At 48.4% G+C, this 22397-nt stretch overlaps 2 protein-coding genes across 2 annotated transcripts in view; one reads left to right on the top strand and one right to left on the bottom strand.

The window, feature by feature from the left end:
• Window positions 1-235: 235 nt before the first annotated feature.
• tmem81 (transmembrane protein 81) lies at window positions 236-1835 on the bottom strand. Its single transcript, XM_076276795.1, has one exon. The coding sequence runs from the start codon at window positions 1202-1204 to the stop codon at window positions 236-238; it is 969 nt and encodes a 322-aa protein (XP_076132910.1). The 5' UTR covers window positions 1205-1835.
• Window positions 1836-2534: 699 nt separating this feature from the next.
• Window positions 2535-22397, top strand: part of prex1 (phosphatidylinositol-3,4,5-trisphosphate-dependent Rac exchange factor 1) — a 66420-nt gene continuing 46557 nt past the window's right edge. Inside the window, exons 1-3 of the mRNA XM_076277019.1 lie at window positions 2535-3315; window positions 21062-21127; window positions 21331-21453. Coding sequence (XP_076133134.1) covers window positions 3172-3315; window positions 21062-21127; window positions 21331-21453 — 333 coding nt within the window. The 5' untranslated portion in view covers window positions 2535-3171. The remainder of the gene's footprint in view (window positions 3316-21061; window positions 21128-21330; window positions 21454-22397) is intronic.

The following is a 22397-nucleotide window of genomic DNA, read 5'->3' as shown; positions in this document are numbered from 1 at the left end:
AGGAAGAAATGCTGAGCAAGGTGCAAGGTAAGCAACTCAACAGAACTTCAGTTTGATGTATAAGAAGTAAGAACGCTGATGTCTCACGATGGCGGCTGCAGGTCCATGGAAAAAATGCTTGAAAAGGGGGAAATCACAAATACACATCCATCAGTTCTGGAGCAAGGCAAAGAGAATCGGTTGTATTACTGTATTTGGATTTATTTGGATTTAATTGTTTGTTTGTTTGACAAATCTACAGTAGGGTTTGATTTTCTGTGTCTGTGATGACCATAGTTTGGGAGAGTCCATTGCGTGTTAGATAGTCCCATATAACTGAAAGTGGCCCTGGACCGATCTGCTCTTCAAAATCTTTGCAGGTGATCTGTCCGTGCTGGCGGCCGCTCTGCTTTGTGGGTCTGGTCATGGGGCCTGCTGGCCCATTCCTGTAGGTCTCCCAGAGGAACAGCAACAGGAGGAGCACCGCCACGGCTGCGGTGACTGTGAGGCTGATCATGAGCGGGTTCTTCACACCGCTGCTGGACAGCACCGATGTCTGGCTGCCGTTGGTCGAGACTGAGACCTCGTCCCATTTCTCCAGAGCACTGGTGAAGTCCAGGCGGAGCAGCTCTGGTGGCATGACCTTGAGGCCATAGTAGGTGCGCTTCAGGCGGCGGTGGGTTTTGTCAAGCACATCGCAGCAGTATGTGCCCGCGTGTTGCTCCTGCAGTGGGTCCAGCTTGAGCTGCGACAACTGGGGCACTGTTAGACGCGAGAAGAGCGAGCTGTCTGTAGTGATTATGCCGCGAGCAAACCGCCAGGACACAATGAAGGCGAAACGGCCCATGGCTCCCATCACCTCTCCCAGGCAGTCCAGGTCGACGCGCCCCCCTGCTTGGATGGTAAGTGTCTTCATGCCGCACTGCCAGGTGTCCAGGCACTTCACCTGGCGCTGATAACACTGCCCCCCGCCACTCACTGGGCACAGCTCCTGAACACGGATGCCCAGTCCGCAGGTGGTGCTGCAGGGGGAGCTGTGTTTGACAGTCATTGAGCTAAGGGACTCCAGCTCCTCCAAGTCCCCTCTGTTTGGAGACGCGCCACAGAGATGGCCACAGAGGAGTCCTGTCCACAGTGCCAACTTCCACATGTTCAATTCTGTGTCTAGACTTCTGATACAACGACCAAGGGTGGTTGTACAGAGTGTAGAGCTAAACCATGTCATGATACTTCACCACAGGTGGCCCAAAACATGAAAGGGGTGAAACTGAAATTCCATTGAGGCTACATTGTTGCATCACAGCATTCCAGGGTTACTTCCAGAGTTACAAGTTTAAACTCCAGCTGTTAGACATGGGGTCCATTTAATAGGCCTATTTTTTCAGCAATACAAATTAAGCTTAGCTCCACAGAGTATGCTACCTGCTGAGTCCCCCTGATAGACTCAAAAACCGTCTATCCTTGTGCACACAGTGGCTACGTCTTCAAAACACTAGTGGGCGTCGTTGAGCTTTTACAAGGCCACAGATGTATCCTACCACGTCTTCCCAATAAATAAAAGTCAAATTATTAGTGCACACTGCATAACAAACAGTATTCACACAAACAGTATTTCGTACCCATTGCCTCCTCTGTTCATACAAGTTTTCGCACTCTATTAACTGATGTTATTTACAAACAAAACAAAAAGCTGGCCGCCAAGGGTCGTGGAAGGGGAGTTCATCCACTGTCCAAGCATCCTCCATGAGTAGCCTAAGCCTCGGCTCAGCTGCTGAAGAGGGTGCTCCACTAGAGGCGGCATGGCCTGAGCAGGCGTGGTACACTATCGTCTATTGCGATGAGCTGAACGGATGTCATGCTATCTGATGCTTCACATGCCTGTCAGGTGCGATATCCGTGATGCGTGTGCGAACACCCAGTCTGACTTGAAAGTCACAATTTAACTGGCAGATGCTATTAAAGTAATACAGACACATTGCCCCATTACATGCAAAGTTATCTAGAAGTGAATCATCTTATTGTTGTGAAATGTTAAGCAAAACCAATATGGGTGGGTTGAGGCCGTTCAGTGGTGTTATCGTTTTCTGCCAACTGTGTGTGCTCAACCTGAGTAAACAGGATGTGATCGATCATAAGAAAGCACCATGCCCGCTGCTCCTCTCGGTTTGAGCACAACCAAAGACGAGAAACAGTGCAGGAAACCTTTGCCCCATTTTTTTAAACCACCAAAGCAGCACCATTCTCAGCTTATCGCGCTTTCCGTACGCCTTCAAGCGCCGTGGTTTAACAGCACACCAACCAACTGCATGGTATCTCATGGTACCTGTGTTGCCCATGTCCAACTCACCAACCGTTGCCTTCCTGTTTATGTAGACCTTTCTGCAGAACAGAAGAATGACATGGATATTAATTGCGCATAAATGGAAATTGCATAACCAGAGAATAAAGAAAAGAGCATTTTTTGCAACAGAATTTTTTTTGCAGTAAAAAGGTCTTATCTTGTATTCGTAAATGCGTGAGATGTAATTGTTTACACAAAAGTGAAAACATCAAAACAGTCGTCTGATTTGGCGGAGACAGAAACCAACTGTTCCCTCATAATTTGTTACGCAAATTGATGAGGAGCGTAACTTGCAGACGGTCCCTGCTGTGTGGCACCGCTGTTTTCGCCTAATGCACGCTTCAGTTCTGTGTTGCCTGCAGCGCGTGAGCACACAAGTTTCTGACCGCCTGTTAATCACTACGGAACTCGCTGTATAGATTACATCACCGGGAGTACTTACGAACCACTTCTATATTTTACATTCTTATGACTGCCTCGCCAGACGGAGATTCAGGGCATTGGAGATAAGATTTTCACCTTAGAACAACTTTATCTAAAGACAGTTCTTTCTAAGGAAACTCTTCAGAATTAACGGTGGACATAAGAGGTTGATGAATGGACTTTTGTGCAAAGAGATTGACAGAGTGGTCGTCGTAATTGTTGTACACGGTGTGATGCTCTTGAAAAATTGATTCCACGTTTGGTAGACCACAGTTTACACTAAACGCTTCCCTTTAGGACATCAGTCAACGATGCGTAGCCAGCTCCTGGCGAGATGGATTAGTTAGTCGGCGTGGTTCTCTCAAAGTTTTATGCGTTGGATATCCTCATCACTGTATTAGGATTAGTTTCTGAGAGATAACAGAAAAATGGAGGAAGAGGACAGCCCGCAAGAAAACGGGATTCAGAATCCCAGGGACTCAGACCGCCAACTAAGGTTGCGACTTTGTGTTCTAAATGAGATTTTAAACACCGAGAGGGATTACGTGCGCACACTTGTTTTTCTCCAGTCGGTAAGTTTCATATAATAGCCCTTTGTATTTCATCACATCACACATTAGTTAAAAGGCAGCTTCCCAAAATGTTCTCTTACACGAAACAATGTTTCCAGTTGGAGTAGACTATGAAGTTGCTTTAGGATACTGAAAGGTTTTGACAAGAGGGCAACCGAAATTGTCTTGCAGGGTATGACCTCTTGCAATTTTAGGTAGGCTACTCTCTCATTACAATGCCAAATTGTGGTACTGAAACTGAACTGAATATTGATTTGATGGTAAAACACCCGTTTACCCTGTTGCAGAGTGCTACCTAGTTGATGGACAGTAGGCTGCCGTAGCTAGTCTATAATGTAAAGGTGGACTCGTTTGACTCAATGTTATTGTTAAGACAAGGGCGAGTCTGTCTGTCGAGGTCAAGCTTTCCACTGCTGCTTTATGGTGCTATATTAATTAGGGAACTTATGGCGGTGTTTTTTTCTGACCAGTTCTTCTCGACTGCAACGTTAGCTTGGTACAAACGTGAAATGTCTATTGCAATGGTGACAAACTTCACAACGGACCCGTGTGTGGATAATGTTTTAAATGCTCAGATACGCCTCACTCTGTAATCCACTCCGAATTGCCTGGTGTTATAAGCTTCCCATATCTTTAGCTAACAAGGCCTTTGTTGTTCACACAATAAGTGTCAAGTGGTCTGAACAGCATAACGATACAACATCAATCATTTCTTTGAAGGCAAAAGTCATGGACCTCTCGTGGCGCGAGGCCGTAGCCGATATTTGCATACCCTAGATAACTTGACCAAATTCAATTAACAGACCCACTATCAATGAGATCAGTCAGTGAGCCAGTCATAAGACTTTTGCAGAGTATTCTCTACGTCTAACCAAATACCTTATTTTATACTTCAGCCATTGCGATTCTCTTGGAGAAAAGAGAATAAAGAAATTCTGAAAAGTCTGACCCTTGCTTGTGGGACTTGAACCGATTTCCTGAACCTGCACAAGGATTTCTGAATTCTAATGTTTTTTTTGCTGAATGATAGCGGACCCAATGAGTCTCCCATTGTGAACTTACCAGCACCCCGCCCCCTACAATTCCCCTCAGTTATCAAGACTTGGCACACACCTTGCCCACTGCCACTAGCAAAATGTAAATTATCTTGTTAGCTGTGACTTTCTTTAATTGTTTGAGTTCATGACTTATGTCGCACCCCAGGCATGTAGTTTAATGCCAAACAAAAACATGACAAATTCATAGACTGTAAAAAATTGTTTAAAATCCATCAATCAGTTCTGGTCTCAAGCCCGTAATCACATCCTACGCGTGTAAGCTCTACGGCTGTAGGCTACGGGAGAACCCACTTTTGCGTAGTGATTTATTCAGATTCGGTTCTTCTTGTACATAAAACAGTGGTGACTACGAGAAATTGGACCCATAGTGACAACATGCCATGCCCAACTTACACGAGATAAAGCTAGCAGGTCTTATGTCAATAAGGAGGTGGTATGGTAACATTTAGTTTTTTCGCGTAAGATTTACACATACCATGTTGAAATCTCGAGCAGAAAACCCGGACTGCACAGATGTTGTCTGCATACTATGCATTACGAATTTTACTGAGGCAGAATGCGTTTGGAAGCACCTGTTGGAAGATGACCCCACTGCCATAGTGACCTCATCCCCTGACTCCCCATGTAGCATGTCTGCATGTCCACATGTCTGTGGCCATCAAGCAGCCTTTGTTTTTATTATGGTCATTATGGAATTAACTGAACACCTTTGCCTCTTTACAATAGCACAGCTGAATTATGAAACACTAATGACTCTTTTTTTGTGTGTGTTCACAATTGACAATTGTGTGAACTTGCACTAAAGACTGAGAAAATCCTTAGGGACCCCTATAAACCCCTGTCTGACCAGAGCTAAGCCTTAACTCGGTGAAGGACTTGCCTTTCCTCTTTGGTGTGGGGAGACCCCCTTATTACCCCCTTCCTCCGTCACCTTTCCCAGCCAGCTGGTGTTGACTGCCATGAGGCAGCTGCTTCCCTGCTACAGAGGATGGCTGCTCAAAACAGGAAGGCCTGGCCCCCTGACCCCATTCAGACCTGGGGCGGATGGAGGATGTCCACCTGGAGCTTCCTGTGTGCTGGGAGCCTGGCTGTGGTGTCTCTCAGGCCTGAGGAGCCTGGTGTGTGTGTGTGTGTGTGTGTGTGTGTTGGGTTACGCTGTATAAATAGCTCCAGACTCCTGCTCCTCTGCTTTTAAACTCCACGTAACCTTTGGCCTAAAGCCGCCTCCTGTACGTATAGCAGTGGGGTTTGAGGCGAGAGGTTCCAGGAAGCAGTGAGCAGGATGCTGCAACCACATATTTAAAGCCACTGGGTTTTTATGTGAGACTCCTCAGGGACAAAAGCATGAGGTGCTGTAATGCTCTCATCACAGGTGCGCTTGAGCAATTTTTAGTTGCATTTTAATGGTGTCCTGTAGGAAGCTCATCTCCAGTGAAACAAGTGTTTACTTCCCTTCCCTTTACGTCTCCCGTGGAAAGGCTAGCCAGTGATAAAGAGGTCAGTTTGGCCTTCAGCTCTGATGCTGGAGGATGGAAACTATCGTCCAATTCCTGAGACCCCAATGTCTTATTCCGCCTCACACTACTTATTTGCAGTCTGATGCTGACTGAACAGTTAGCTCCAGTACACGGGACTGAGGACAGCAGGAGTTAAGGTCAGCAGGGGACTAGTAGCAGGGGCCAGATCGGGTTTCTGCCGTGGGTGCAGCAGCAGGCTCATGTGTGGGCAGTCTGGGGTCAAGCCCCCCCAGTGCGTACGCCGCCCACCTCCACCCGGCACCCGCCAGCCACCACCCCACCAGAAGAAAGGCTGCCATTGGCATCAGCTTAGCCCAATGTCATGTGCATTTCTAAGCCTTGTTCTGAGGCACAGGTCGGCACAAAGAATGCCAAGAATCCACTGAGCGTGTCTGAACCACGGCAGCGCATGCACACACGCCTCACCCTCTGTGGCCAGCCGCGCTCGTTGCGTTTCATCTCAAATACTCGGGCGACTGTTCCAACAGGGGTGAGTGAGTACCGGGTCGCAAGCGCGCGGAATGCTTACTCTGTACACTGATGCTATCTCGGGCTGCGCTTGGCCTGGCCGCACCCACTTTTTGCCTCTGCTGTATGTGCTGACCTGGAGGTACGTTAGACCACACGAGTGGGAGCAACACCTTTTCTTCAGATTCTGTGAACTGAGATTGATAAAGCAGACACCTCTCAGCACCCCAGACTTCGCTCTGATGCAAAGATTAAAACGAGAGGTGTGAAACATCAGGGTGTGTGTGTCTGTGTGGTTAAGTGTGGCGGTTTGGTTGCTTTGGTAGTGACATATGTCTCTCCCCCACCCCCCACATTATGTTACTATGTGAGAATAAAGTGGACTCTATAAATATAAGCATAAATGAAGTTGATGCTGTCGACAACTTCATTTATACTTTCATACTTTATACTAATTTCAGTCTCAGAGTGAAATGTCTGTTGACATTCATGTTTTGCCCTCTTACCCTTTTTGCTTTAACAGTGGTAGTTTTGGGATGTAACCTGGGGGTTACATAAAGACTTGGGGTTATGTTCTGTGTTTATGTGTGTCTGGCATTCTTCTTTTATGATGTTCCATTCAATGCCTCTATCTCTGTATGCAAGTGAGCTGTAATAAGACTGTATGAAATGTCACGCATGTTTAGACAGCCATAGGTGTGCCAGTCTTTAAAGTGCTGGAATGTAGATGGTGTGTTGCTCCACAGAAAGGTTAGGCAGAGAGAGAAACAGTCATGTGGAACTCCAGTCCGGTCAAGTCCAGCCAAGAGGAGAGGAGAGGTTCCTATGTCACTCCACAGTGACATTTGCATAGTTTTCGGACAATGGACTTAAGTGGAGGATGTTCCGATATTTGTTTCTATTAGTGCTGTTGACTTTGCCGTGTTTGTATTAGTGGCTCCAAACTTCAGACCAAATCACAGAAGACAAGCCTAAATCCAGCCAAATCACTGCGCCAGTATCAGATTTCCCCTCACAATGACTACCGAGCTCTCCTGGGAAAGCAAGGGCTCCGTGGATTGGCTGTGGTCCACAGGCTTGACTGGCCACTCTGAGCTGCCATGTCCACACCACCGTGCCCACAGTGACACAGCACGCGGTCCCACGGGCAGACCTCAGCCATGAGTCTGGCCCAGTGTGCTGGACGAACCCTGGTAACTGATATCTGTGCTATCTTTGGGACGATGCCCGAACGCCTCGCACCAACCCACTGACCCCTCGGGCGCTGTGAGAGAGTGCCCAGAGAAAGTCCCAAAGAAATTCCCAAGCTTTTCCGAAAAGGGAATTACCCTATTGGTTTGGTTTGCGGACGGAAGTGTGAGCCACAAAGTGTGGATGAGCAAACAGGGCTCGTGGGGAGGAAACCTACGCTCCCTTTGTGTAGGCTTGCTTGACACACTAATACATGCACTTTGTGCAAATTCTACAGCAGTGCATAAACCCCAGGGAGAACTCTGTGGAAGAACACACACAAACCTGACCTCTCTGTACCCTGCAGCTGGCCATAGAGAAATGGGGAGTGTTTTAAAAACAACTTGGGGAAGAGATCGCAAAGATTCTGTCATAAATCCTCAAAACATTACAGGAACTCCGCACAGTGACGTCAGATTGACCAACAACCTTGTATGTCATGATAAATGTGTTTTGAATAAATGCATGGTCATTGTGATGTCTCAATTTTCTTTCTTCATTGTGGTTATGTTGTGCAAATGTTGCGGTATTGATAAAGCACTAGAGACTGCACCTAAGGCAGTTACTGTGTGTGTGTTTGTGTGTGTGTGTATGTGTGTGTGCAGATGTGATGTCATCTTATCTCGCATCTACCGGTTGGTTGCTTAGGTTATCTGCTGTCAACACTCACAGTCGCTACTCATCTGCTGCTTGTTAGTTTCCTGTTTGTGTTAGTTGTTGTTGTCAGGGACATTCATGTAAAGAGATCATCCGTTTCTGAATTTATCTGCACCAGCGCTGGTGGTCGCACGTCTATTAGTGTTTGTTTGTTATAGCTTCAGTGACATTCATTGTGATTTTTGTACTCAGACACGCAAAACAAATCAGCGTTAACAAGACATCTGGGAGTGTTTGGCTTTTCAGAGCCTGTCATGGTTTGCCAGGCTGAGGTAAACACTACAGTCAAGCTAACGTGGCTAACGTCTTTGAGATGGCTTTGCCTGGAGCTGTGAAACTGCTCCAACGGCACTGTAGCGTGCAGCATACTAAGAGTGTCAAGTGGAGATAGCTGTTGTCCCTGCACTGAAGGGCTGTCTGTTCTGCTTTTTGTCCTTTGAAAGCCTTTGCCCTCAGCTGATGTTTCTGATCAGGGATATCACATAATCTTTTCCTAATGACTATGGCAGAATCACCCCTACACACACTCATACACCACACAGGCACACCCACACACACACACACACAAACAGTCGCACTCTGCGCTGGGTGGTGGGAAGGATAAGGATGGGTGACCTCATCTTGAGGAAGGGAATGGGTGGGTTTCTCCAAAACAAAGTGTAGAGTTTTGATAAAGAGCAGAACACTGTGCAGTGTGTGGTTGTTCTCTCGCTCTCTCTCGCTCTGTATGGTTGTGTGTGTAGCATGTATAAATTCTGCGTGAGATTGCATTGTAGGATGTTTGTGTGTGTGTGTGTGTGAACTCTGCATCACAGTCTGTGTAAGCTGGCATTGTAGGATATTTGTGTGTGTGTGTGTGTGTGTGTGTGTGTACAGTAAGGGCTGTGTTGAGCGTGTAGGGCCCGCTCTCTAGCCCGCTGGTGGGCAAAGCCGCTGGCACCCATGGTTCATTACCCCACGGCCAATCACTCCTCCACGGCCACACTGGCCCTCCCTCCAGATGGCCCCTTCAGTCTGCTGCGCCGCATGTCCTCTGTCCCCGCCGACTGCTCACTCCTCTCGCACAAGTTTGCTTAAGGACATCTGTGTGCGTGTGTGTGTGTCACTGAGAACAACATGGTTCTGTTGCACTTTGTCTGTGAACATCCATGACTATAGTTTATGGTGGATTTGGTTGCCCCCTCCCTCCGATTTTGACACATTTCTCAGCCAAACGCTTGCGATGCCAGCGAGGCCTCTGTTCTCAGGAGTGGCCTATTGAAGCTAGCGTGAGGCTAAGCTCTCTCTTCTATGCAAAACTATTGTCAGTACTTTCCAGCTAAGAGCAGGAAAGGTCAACACATCATAGAAGACAACCGACAGTCAGGGGAAACATGGCATGGCAGGAAACCGCTGAAATCTTCCTCTTTCGGTCTTTTGCACTCACTGACTTACTCATTCACACCCACCACACACACGCACGCACACGCACACACCCACGCACATGTGCACCTGTGCATGCTGGCACATCTTCTGACTTGCATCTACCATCTACTGATCTACAATGACACCGTGAAATATTTGTGTTTTTGTTCAGCCTCCAGCTGTCTTTTTCTGTCTATTTTTGTGTTTTTGGTTATTGTTGTAGTCACAGCTGCAATAACCTTCACCTTGCCCTCATGTGTATTACCACTAGAATGCTCCATTAAGCGCTGTGCTGTGCTGTGCTGTGCTGTGCTGGGCTGTATAGAATCACAATGTGTGCTTCCGCATCGCTCTCTGTGCTACCCAGTGCGGTGCCATTGGGTTGTTCTGGGCTGGGCGTTGTGCGCTCTCTCACACTCTGCAGTGCCGCGTCTGGCACAGGCGTCCTCTGGGTGGGGGGGGGGCAGTCCCTGCGTTTCCGTGGCGGAGGGCCGGTTTCCGTCCGCACTGGCAGCTCACGCAGCCGTGAACTCTGAGGGCCTTTAGAGCGGAAGTGAAGGACAAGAGCCCCGCTACTCAAAGGGGACTTTGTTGTTGTGGGCTGCAGTGGCTAAGGGGAGGAGGGGGCAGTGTGGGGATAAAGGGGAGAGCCTGGCATCCAGGCCTCATTGTAGCGCTGGGCCCTTTGTTCCCTTCCTCTGGGCTCTGGGCCTCCGCCACAAAGACGGGGGCTTCTCTCTCTCTATCTCTCTCTCTCTCTCTCTCTCTCTCTCTCTCTCTCTCTCTCTCTCTCTCTCTCTCTCTCTCTCTCTCTCCTCCCTGTCCCTGTCCCTGTCTCTCTCTCTCTCTCTCTCTCTCTCTCTCTCTCTCTCTCCATGTTTGTCTCTCTCTATTTCTTTCTCTCTCTCTTCTCCCTGCCCCCCTTTTCCTGTCTCTCTCTTTCTTTCTCTCTCTCTTCTCCCTGCTGCCGTTGTATTTATTCGATTTCACGCCAGGCCAGCCCAAAGCGGCCCCCTTTTTGTCGCGGGGCTCCCCCGAGCTGTGTGCGCCTGCCACTGCCGCCGCCGCCGCCGCCGCCGCTCCTCCTGGTCGGAGCTCCGTTCTCACAGGCTCCCCTGAAAAGAGCCTCTGTGCACGGCCGCGGCTGCAGCGCCGCATTCAGATGAGGCTCTGGTGGCGCTGGCTCTGGCTCGTTCCCTCTCGTCCCGTCCCGGCCCTGGGCTGGGCCAGTGGCGCGCCAGCGCCTCGTGCGCGGTGTGGGAACCAGCGCGGGGCTCCAAGGCCCCTGGCCCAGCCCCATGAAGAGAGGCTGAAGGAGATCGGGGAGGTGGGGGGGGGGGGATGAGGGATGGTGAGAATGCTGGAGCTTCAGGGAATTGGAGAAGGAGGGGTTGTCTTGATTCGTGGAGAGTTGCTATGTTCTCTGATCACGGGTGCACATGGGCTCATCAGTTGTGTGTGTGTGTGAGGGGGGGGTTGTGTGTTTGTGTGTGTGTGTTTGGATGGGCCCCTGTTACATAACCACCACCGTGAGAGACTGTGACACACTGCTTGCTCACAGAGCATGGAGAAGAGATGGCGAAGACAGAGAAAGAGAGGGAGCGAGTGAAATAGAGTGAGTGAGTGGATGTGTGTGACAGAAAAAGAATGCGAGAGAGAGAGAGACAGAGAGTGAAGTAGTGGCTAACAGTTGGAATAAAAGACTGCACGCATGGCCAGTTTATTTGTGTTATCGTCACTGTTTGTATGCAGTAGAGGGGCCGTTCTGGTCACGTCCCTCTTCATTGTCGTTGTGTGTTCTAAGCAAAGCGATAGTGTGAGAGGTGACGAGCATGGGTGATGATATGTGAGCCAAACTGTGATTTTCCTTCTCGACGTGCCGAGGTGCTCCGCTTCACAGCCGCACACATGCAGACAGAGAAGAGCCTGTCTTGGGTTGGGTCTGTGTGCGGCGGAGATGGAAGGTATTTGGGGGTAAATTGGGTGTGAATGACAGACACCTCTGTGCTGGGGGAACACAGTCTCTGGAAGGGTCTGTCTTCGGGTTCTGCGGTTGGAGTGTGGAGAGCACAGACCAGTGAGCCTTGTTTTCATCAAATGAGCTGTCGGAGAAACGAGCACGGAGTAGCTTTAGATGGCTCATGCCACGTCTTTACTCCCTGTACTTAATACTATTATCTGAAAATGAGAGTTTACTGTCAAAGTGTAGATTGCTAGTATATAAGTGTTTGTTTTTCAAATCAGCAGGGCAGAGGCTGAGGGGCTTAGAGGAAAGTCTGTTTGTCAGGTATCTTAGGAATGTAGTACCTCTGGCAGCAGAGGGAATTCTAATGTAAATGTGCTCACAGTGCCACACACACACCCATATGTAAACACACACACACACACACACACACACACACACACACACACACACACACACACACACACACACACACACACACACATGTACACAGCTGTCATTGACTGTGGTGCCCCCTGTGGTGTGTGTGCAGCTCTTCCTCTGTCCTCCCGTCTGACACAGCAGTCTTCTATTCTGCCTGTGCTTCCCTCTTCTGCTTTTTAGCTTAGTCTCTTCCCCCGCTACCCCCCCCCCCCCCCCCCAACACACACACACACACACACACAACACCATCAGATCAGCCAAGATCACATGTTTTGGCCTTGAGAAAGGCTAGAGAAAATGAACTTCTCTATCCTTCCTTCCTTCCGAGTTGTACCTTTCTGCATTCCAAGTTGGATCAACGCTGGTGTTTCTTCAGTTAGTCCCATGCTGATATCCTTCTTTGACCCTGTCTGTGTCTGTATCTGTGTATCTGTGTGTGTGTGTATCTCCTCACTATTGCAATCAGATCTCCACCATCAGGTCTCTTCATGCCACTGCTGCCTGTTGCAATGTGTGTGTCCCATAAATCATTTCACACACACACTCAGTGATTGAAAGACATGGAGCTTCTTGTGAACTCCAAACTTGTATCATTGAGTGCTGCTACTGCTAAGTGTGGCTTTGGGGTTTGCCCTACTTTCTCAATGTGAGATGGCCCCCTGTGAAGAAAGAGTCCAACTTCTCCATGACGTTGACCTTTTCACACGGCCCATCCAGGCATGCAACATGTTGCTTCATTTAGAATACGTAAGCCCATTGTAACATGGGCAGACTTAGTCAGTGTCGCGGGGACCACCCTGACTGATTACTAGACTCTATATAAGTGTTAATAACAAATTCCACCAGATAATCTCTTTTGAGTTGTGATTAAACTTGCTACTTTTTAAAAATATGTTAACTTGCTTCTGTTTTATGAGCAGAGTTTGACTGCAAGTCATCAAGCCATTGAAGTCATCGCAGATTGTACCATACTTTTTGTTTGTCCAGGCTTCTGTAGTGACCGCACCCATTGCAAGCCGCCTTGCATTATTTTGAAATGGAGCAAAGGCCTTGAAGTGTCCCAGCACTGTAGTTTGTGAAGTCACCAGACAGTTGCTGCTGACTTCTTAATCTCTTCTTCCACGGGCACAGCATCATTCAGCTGGCACACTGCTTTGAACTGACTGATCGGATATGGCTGTAAATTTTGTCAAACATCAAACATTTTGGGTTGTGTTCTGCTTGACTCTAATGCTAGGTTTCCTCAGTGGCCCGATCTGTCACTGAGGAGAATGAGACCAGTTTTGACCACATTTTTTTTCCCTTTTCCCCTTCTTCGACTTGTGACACTCCTTGAGGAGCGTAAAAAACTGCAATCTGGCTGGGCAGCCCGAGCGTCACGCTTCCTGCCGGCTAGTCGACAGCTGCTGGTCATGGCTGTCCAAAGGGCTCACATTACTCTCAGCAGTCAGGAACCGCTCAGATTTTTAATGCAGGTTTGCAGGGCAGATTTAAGGAGCCCTGTCTTTGTGTGTGTGTGTGTGTGTGTGTGTGTGTGTGTGTGTGTCTGTGTGTGTGTTTCACCCAGAAGAGCCGATTCCAGCTGGTTGGGGAGAGTTAAGCCTGCCACGCTCATATTTCAACCCTGGGCCACCTGTCCCATTGCCCGAGGGGGCAGAAGAGGGGGGTAGAGGGGGTCCAGGTTACTCCCTTGTGGCCTCGGTGTGGATGTGGGTTTCTCTTTCTGTTGCGGGACTGTCTTTTCTTTTAATCCCCTCTCTGCTTCTGCAAATGACTACTTTAGAATAGGGGGAGCTCATTTCCCATTAAGAGCACCACGTATGACAGTGAAAAGGCAGTGTGTCAGATTTAGTGCTGCGAAGCCAGACAAATGAAAACCAGGGCATGAATGTGAGAGTGCTGATTGTATGTTTCAGTTTGAGTTGATGTCTGTGTCTAAGGGTGTGCATTTATGCATAAACGTCAGCATGTGTTTGGGTGTGTCTGTGTGTGTGTTAGTGTGTCTGTCAGTCAGTTGTTATGTCTGTATGTCTGTGTGTGCGCACACATTCTGTTCAGGGTTTTTGCTGCCATCCCCGCACCCAGTGGAGCTCCAGCCTAAAGCAGGAGTCCAGGCAGAAGGCTGGACACTGGTCCCCTGTTGCTCGAGCGCAGCGCCGCCGCGGCGGCTCAAGGTCCTACTCAGCATATGGCCCGTGCAGGTCATCGTTCCATGCTGGCCGGCCATCTCCGCTCCACTGAGCCAAATCAAAGCCCTGCGACCAGTTGCCCTCCATCGCCGTCCCTTCTGCTTGTCTGAGGGACTGGACAGGGCCACGCCCTGCTCCTCCGCAGCCTCAGAAACTGGACTAGACTGGGCCCTGCCCCTCTGGTGCGGAGTGGAAGTCCAGTGGAAGGCGTTCGGGTTTAATCGCAGAAGTATCCGACGGGGCGTAAATCTTTGCGTGAGGCCTTTTTTTCCGGGGCTCTGGTTTGGCCATCTCCTCCAGACAGAGCAGATTGAAATGAATCTGCCAACGCTGTCGGAGGTGAACACAAGCAGGTCTCCCACCTCATCTGTTTTTTTTGTTTTGTTTTTTTATTGTGGGGTGTTGCTTTAGTGTGAGCGCCTTTAGCTGGTGAAATGATGTCTGTGACTTATTCAGTCACTGACACAAGGCATTTAAACATCTTGTCCAGTCTATAGCGGAACTCTGTGGTGATGGTTGTGGCTGAGGCTGCTGTCAACATCAGCAAGCTGACTAACTCGGCACTTACTCGTGTTGCGTTCGATGCATGTTTTAGTTTCACGAGGCCTTTCTTCCTGTCCAGAGACATCCTTCCTCTTTCGGCGAGAGGCAGAGCGAGTGAGCTGCAAGATGGCTGCAGCAGTGGTCCAGCTGATGGGCCGCGGTGAGCGCTGGGCCTGGCAGAGGCGCTGCTCCAGAAACGGAACTGTGGCGGCTTTTGTGAAAGCCCGACTGCAGCAGTGGCCGCTCTCGCTTCCTGTTTGCGTTTAGCTGAAGCGCGAGGGAGGAGAAAACAACAGTCACACACCCTGGTCCCTCCATCTCTCGCTCTTTCTCACTCTCTTTCTCCATCGCACTCTCTCTTCCCCTCTCACTCTTTCTTTCTCACTTACTCTTTTTCTTTTTTTTTTTTATCTCTCTCCATCTCTCTCTCTCTCTCTGCTAAAAAGCTCACAGTTGGTCTTGAGCTGGCCCGCAGTGCCATTCTAGGAGTCAAAAATAAACCTGCTTGTCACACATATGCCACCCTACATGCCACCCTTACAACCCTGTCCACAGTTTCCTTTCTCTGTTCTCTTAGTAGCACACATACATGGCTTTACTGCATAGCACAACAACAGGTGCAGATGGCTTGATGCACATGTGTTGTGATGCCACAGGGCCTTGCTCTGCAGTCCATTATGCATAGGCATGGCTGTGTTGACGCAACAGATGCCCACTGCCAGGCTGCAGCACCTGTGCCCGCTACGCTGCAGATGCCTGTGGGTATGTATGCGACGGGCGCTGCCAGGGCTACACTGCAGCATCTGTGTGATGCAGCTCTTCCACTCGAGCACCTGTGCCGATATTGTGAGCTGTTAGTCACTGCTGATGCCTGAGGTGAGAGATAAGTCTTGATTTAGCAGTACTCGAATTGGTGGAGCTAAGCGGTTGTGTTTTTTTTTTTTTTTAAACGGAAAAGGGAGGGGTTTCCATTTGATTCTTAACATCTTAATGAAAGACAGACACAATCCTGTGTGTGTGTGTGTGTGTGTGTGTGTGTGTGTGTGTGTGTGTGTGTGTGTGTGTGTGTGTGTGTGTGTGTGTGTGTGTGTGTGTGTGTGTGTGTGTGTGTGTGTGTGTGTGTGTGTGTGTGTGTGTGTGTGTGTGTGTGTGTGTGTGTGTGTGTGTTTGTGGCAGGGCGGGGTTAACAGGCAGACTACTGCTCCTGCGGAAGTGCCTGACCTCCTGCTACCAAGCGTGAAAGTGAAACAAAGTAGCGTTGCAGGCGTTTGAAAGTTGAGACATTTAATTAGACCCCCTCCACCACCCCTGTGTAGCATGTAGCAGAGACACACCCCCCCCCCCCACATACAGACACACACACACACTGCCTTAGGTCCCTTTTTGTGTTCCTGAATTTTAAAATAGACCGTTAACTGATTTGTACACTCCAAACAAGAGACAAGTCAGCTGTGACCACTTGGCTTTCTGCTCCGATAGGCCCATGTGCTGCTTGGCTGCTGCTGCTGTGTTTGGGTGTTTGTTATGTTATGTTACTGTGTGTTCCGTTCTGTTTGTGTTTATTATGCTTGTTAGTTCAAGGAGGATTACATGTGGTTTGGTTCGGTGTTTTGCAATTGCATGCTTTTTGGAAGTGTGTTCACACTGTAGCCGCCCACAATCAGTGACACACACACACACACACACAAACACACACACACACACACCTGTACACCAGATATCTGCAGCAACACCCTTTATACAAACCAGTAGTGTACACATGAGCTAGTGGTGCATGGAGGAATTACTCATGCAAGCAACAAAGGAAGCAGCCATTTCCTTCCAAAGCACGGCAGGAACCAGATTTCTCTCATCAAGAAAACATGCCTCCAAATGTTTTCTGCAATGAAGGCCTAAACTTTCACTGTCTATTGTTCGGTGAGGGAACAGGAGGTGCGTGCATTCTTGTTTGAACAGCTTGTTTCCTTTCGAGTGACATATGGACACACACCAGCTCCGCATCTCTATGTGTGTGTCTGTGTGTGCACGTCTTTGTTCGAGTGTGTTCAAGTAATGCCACCCTTGTCTGACTCCTCCCCACCAGTTGTTGGGTTGCTGGAGTGTGACGTCTGGCCTCAGATCCTCATGCGTCCCTGCGCGTCTGATGAGGAGGCCCCGCTCCTCCTGGCCCAGCTGTTCACCAGTGCACACCTGGACCTTTGTGGGTGCCGCTCGGAGCTCAGAGCTCATCACCATACGCTGTGTAACATGAGAGGGGCCAGCCTCAGCCAGCGCTAATGGCCTGCTTTAGGGTCACACGCGTTGTGTGTGTGTGTGTGTGTGTGTGTGTGTGTGTGTGTGGTAGTGAGACCCTGCATGCACACCTGCCCTGTGCTCCCTCACCACGCTGCCAGTGACAACAGTTGCCATGGAAGCCGGTTTCCATTTGCCACAAATAAATATGAATGTGGAAGTGGATGTTGTGATGGGCACGGAGGATGTGCCACTGACGTCATGTTGACAACATGCATCCCATCTGAAAGGTCACCTGAAACCTGAGGAGCGGTACACAGGGCCACGTCTCGTTGAGGCCCGGGAGAGCTTGCAGGTTTCTATGAAACTGCACTGCACTCACTGAGAAGCAGGCGGGATAAGCTTTTAAGAGCTGCCGCCATTCACAGAGAACTGCAGCAGGATGGCCAAGCAGCTTAGTAATTATTTGTTAATTGGTGGCATTTTAAAACAAGTGTGTCATTAACACCCCTGCTGGCACTGGTAATCTGTCATGACTGGACTGGAGACCTTCTTGTTATTAAATGTTAACTGAGTGTTAATAAACTTACTAGCAGGTGTGAGTGCCAAATTCCTTTTGTCTGTGCTACCATTAATAATGGTAGTGGTAGGTAGAAGAGTGTGTGTGTGTGTGTGTTTGTGTTTGTATGTGTCTGCCTGTGTTTATGTGTAGGTGTGGATGGATCTATGGACGTATGTGTACGTGTACAGTGATGGCCAAAAGTATTGGCACCCATGCTAAAGTTGACTGAAAAGAGGAATATAAAATCATCTTTTGGAAAGATGGCCTTTAAAAATAAAAATCTGCCTGTCTCTATGGGAATTTAACATAGGGGTGGGAATACTTATGACCCCTGTATTTTAAAGAAGAACATTTATTTATTTATGATACATTATTCATTCACTAAGAAAATTGGTGTCCTTAAAGGTTAGATATTTCCTCATTTTTCACTTAAGGCATTAAGATCAATTTCCAAAAGATGATTTTATATTCCTCTTTTCAGTCAACTTTAGCATGAGTGCCAATACTTTTGGCCATCACTGTAAGTGTGAGTTTGTGTGCCGTAGCTCTCGGGGGCCCCTGGCGTCTCTGGTTGTGCAAGCGCGCTCACACGTTGCAGAGTGAGTGCGATGAGGATGTGGTTGGGGCAGCCATATGGGAGATTTAATTAGCGCACGCTGCCAGCTCACTTCCACCCCAGCGAGCGCTCGCAGCGCAGGCCTGCGCCGGCCAACGCCTCCACGCTCCCCTGGCCTCACCTCCCAAACTGCTTACATGTCAACACGTTTACTCTTTCTTTCCCTCCACCGCCACCTCCTCTCACCCAATTAGAGCTCTTAGGCCTAGTTTATACTCCCTTTTCGTGCATCAATGGATACGTTTTTTTTTTTTTATACGTTGAGCTGTTTCGTGCATATTCGTAAGCTTGAAGTTAACAAAAGAACGGACGAAACCGACGCCGAGAACAGACGGAGGCTTCGTCTGTGTCTGTTTTTAACGTTGAGCGTGATGAGGAAGAGGCTTTAGTGCTCTGTAACTATGTTTGCTGATACACTTACCATCCATTTGCTCTGCTTATCGGGCCCATCCTCCTGGCTGGAAAAAGGAGGGTTTATGCTTGGTAATGAATAGAGTATGTAGATGTAATGGGGAGATAGTGCAGAGAAGAATACAAGGGAATGATTGAGACGGAGGGATGGAGAGAGTGTAGAAAGAGGGAGGGAGCGAGAGAGGAAGTAGAAAGGGAGTGAGGAAAGAGTTTGGGGCTAATGTGTGATGGAGCTACCGGAGCCTGTCATTAGGGCTGCAGCGGGGGGGGGGGGGGGGGGTGGAGTAGGGGCTGTGGTCCGGCCGTGGTGGGCACTCCCTGTCCTGTCATTGTGGTCGCCAAGTAGGGAGGTGAGAGACAGCTGAAAACACACACGGTTGGTGTGCCATGCAAACACACACACAGACACACACACACACACACACACACACACACACACTTCATCATACACAAACACACACACTTAGTCTCTCTCTCTTTCTCTCTCTCTCAAACACACACACACACACAAACACACACAATACACTCACCGAGACAGACAAAGACAAAGGTGCACACTGCTGAGGATCTACCCCTAAAATGCCCTGTCAGATGTGTAGACTGACGGCAGACAGGACAGATGGAGAGGGAGAGGCGTACAGGGATGGACAGACGGTCCGAGAGGTGGACAGCGGAGCTCTCTACAGGCACTGACTGTGTCTGGATGGAGAACGCCTCCCTGCCAACACACAGCCATAATTAGAGGCAGGGTTTGTCTCCTTTTTTCTCTAAGGGAGGCACTGTTTTCAACAATCCCAGTCATGCTGGGTTTCTCTCTCTCTCTCTCTCTCTCCCTCTTTCTCTCTTTTTTTTTGTCTCACTTTTTTAATTGTCTTTGTTGCCGTTTCTTCTTCTTCTTCTCTCTTTCTGCCTCTGTCTCTCTTCTGTTATTCTTCATGGGATCTTTGCACGTGGATGAGAGCCTGAGATGTGGGAAGTGATTTTGCTGTGTTCATCTAAACAGTGCAATGCTGGTAACAAAAAGGTCTTTTGTGTGATAATGTCAACAGGATCATTAGTTCAAACATAAACACGTTTCACTCCTGAAGCTGAGGTTGACCATATTAGACCCTCTCACGTTGGCTGAACCTACTTCATGTTTGTTTTCACGTATAACATTACAGTGCAAATAGGACAAACAAAGGCAATAACATTTGATGAATAGTGAGCTGTGATAATGTCTGAAATGTTTGCATAGAGATATACTAAGATTTGTTAGCCACCACCCTAGATGTGCAGTTGAGAAACTCTTATTCTATAACATACTAAGTCGACCTATTGAAACAGAAAATAAACATATTAGAACAATATAAGAAGCATAAAGCCTGCAGAAAGGACCAGCCTTTGTAATGCACGAACATATGAAGCAGGATAATACAGTGGGTCCTGCCAAGAGGATTATGCAGAAGTAGACCTAGATTTGCCCCAGTGGTGCACCACACACTTGCACTAATTCTGCCCTTGTGCTGGAACATATTGCATATCTTATGACAGGATTACGGGCAGTTTGTCCATAATCTCCTAATTCTGGCGCCTTTTTAACTATTACCCTCAGCTTCAGGTCAGCTCCCTGGTCGTGGCTGTTTAGCTGCTTATCAGTGTAAGGCAAGCGCCGCAGCAACCTGATCCAGCCGCGGATCACAGGCCGGTAGTGTGGCTCTCGTCTTGGTCCTGCTGGCGGTGCTCAGTGTAACCCTATCAGTGGCTAGGCCTCTTCTCTCTCTCTTTCTCTCTCTCTCTCTCTTGGTGGCTTCTGTTACTCTGCCTCCCGCTCTCACTTGTTTCCCATCAGCACGAGTGCTACATTTCCCTCCCTCCCTAACTCAGGCTCACTTGCCCGCTCGCAGCTTTTACTGAATTGGCTTGTTCTCAAACCCTTATTGAATTACCTTGACCTTTGCCATGGCTGTGGTCTTTGTTTTTGTTTTTTCTCTCCTTTGTTTGTTTTCTTTATGCTGGAGCCTGGTTGAGGTTTCAGAGTATATGGTCACTGAGAAGGGTTTACCTCAGCTCTGTAACATTGGTCTTTTCTTCTTGCCTGGGTCTCGTCTGTTGTCCGCCCTGTTGTCTCATCTGTTGTACTCATTTAAATACTTTATGTGTGCCTCTGTCTGTAGCCTAATCATTGTGAAACATGGTGGTCTAAACTAAAACTTTTCCAAATCAGTCACTGAAAGTCTGTGATTATCGTTCTGTAATTAGATGCACCCCCTTGGACTCATAAAGCAACACAGACCTTTCCCCAGCCATCTTGACCTCTGACCTCGGTTTATGACCTCATGAACTTGTAGCCATCCAATCCCTGGTGTCTTTTATGTGCTGATGTCATGCACTTCAGTGTGAAGTTGGTTTTACATTTCTCACTGTCACCCCTTCCCTCCCCCCTTCTTTCTTCCATTCTTTTCACTCTGTCCATCATCTGCCTCTTCTGTAGGCCTTCCTGCAGCGGATCAAGCAAACTCCAGATGATCAACAGTGTCTCTCGCATGAGCAAGTGAAGGTATGTTGAACGTCACTGTCCTATCTAAAAAAAGGCAAACAACCCAAAAATATACTTAAGAAAGCCCTCACCCTCTCCCACAATGTCTGTCATCTCCAGATGCCAAAAAACCATTAATCTGCTCCCACAATGCCCCTCACCCCCTGTCCCGCCATTGCATTCTGTGTATGCTGATGATGTGTGTGTGTATATGTGTGCTGCAGATCCTCTTCTCCAACATTGAGGTGATCATGGAGCTTCATAAGGAGCTGCTGAACGCGGTGGAGTCCAGTCTGCAGCCGGAGCCCCATCCGCAGCATGCCCTGGGACACGTGTTTGTGCATTTTGTGAGTAGAGAAGCCAATCCACACATTACTTACTCCTCAACTATGTCTGATCTGATGCATCCAGCTGCACAATACTGCTACATAACAACTTCATATATTCTGCTAACTGTGCCTATACACCTGGACAAGGCTAACTGCAGAGGGACACTAGTTTATCAACATTGATGTGTGCTCGTCCACATTCACGTGACTGATACTACCAGACTCAAGGGCCAGAAGGGGTCTAACAGAGTGGACAAACCAAGTGGGTCGTAACTTCTCCCAGCTGTCTGTGGATGATGATATGCACTGATGGTGAAAAGTGGGGGGAATGTCTTTGGCCTTGGCAGCTCATCAGTTCTGCATTGTAGATACGTCGGCTCTCTGTTCCCCGTTCTTCTGCTTCACCTTTGACCTTTCGGCTAAATCTGCTGCCCTTTTTTCTGATGACCCCACTCCTAGCCCTCTGACCCCAAATGCACCAGTCAGACTCACATGAGGGGATGATTAAGTGTCTGTAGAGTGGAACCAGCCAATGTGTGAAACTCTGTGTGTATCTGACAGAAGCAGAAAGAATACATTTTTCAATTGAGATTGATGACTTTGTGACAGCGGTCTCGTTAAATTGGAAATTAATGTATACTGAACGATGGGCCAATTACCAGCAGTGGCCGTGCGGCAGTCCATACAAATGACCCTCTCTTTTATTCACTATTTTTGGCCAGTGGCGTCCCCCTCCTCAGAGACACATTCATCGCTCTGGAACGTCCCTGGAACAGGGCAGGAAAAGGGATAATGTTTGAGCGCACTTTCAACATCAATATTTGCTTTATATTGCAGTGGCGATGACTACTAGATTCAGTCTGCACTAACAAGCATTTTATTATGGGATTTCTCAATACTCTTATTGTGCTTTGACTCACTCTTTGGCTGTGTCTGAAGTTGAGTTTAGTCTGAAAAAAAAA

Source organism: Alosa pseudoharengus, unplaced genomic scaffold (genome assembly GCF_046254945.1).
Source record: "Alosa pseudoharengus isolate Yale_2024_CS ecotype anadromous, Long Island Sound unplaced genomic scaffold, YU_APseudo_1.1 YU_APseudo_1.1_scf_9, whole genome shotgun sequence".
Lineage (NCBI taxonomy): Eukaryota > Metazoa > Chordata > Actinopteri > Clupeiformes > Clupeidae > Alosa > Alosa pseudoharengus.
Note: the sequence above shows the minus strand (reverse complement) of the source record. Positions and strands in the feature narration are given on the sequence as shown.

Bases quoted from the DNA above. Each gene is read 5' to 3' on its own strand.
- tmem81 (XM_076276795.1), bottom strand. From the start codon at position 1,204: ATGACATGGTTTAGCTCTACACTCTGTACAACCACCCTTGGTCGTTGT.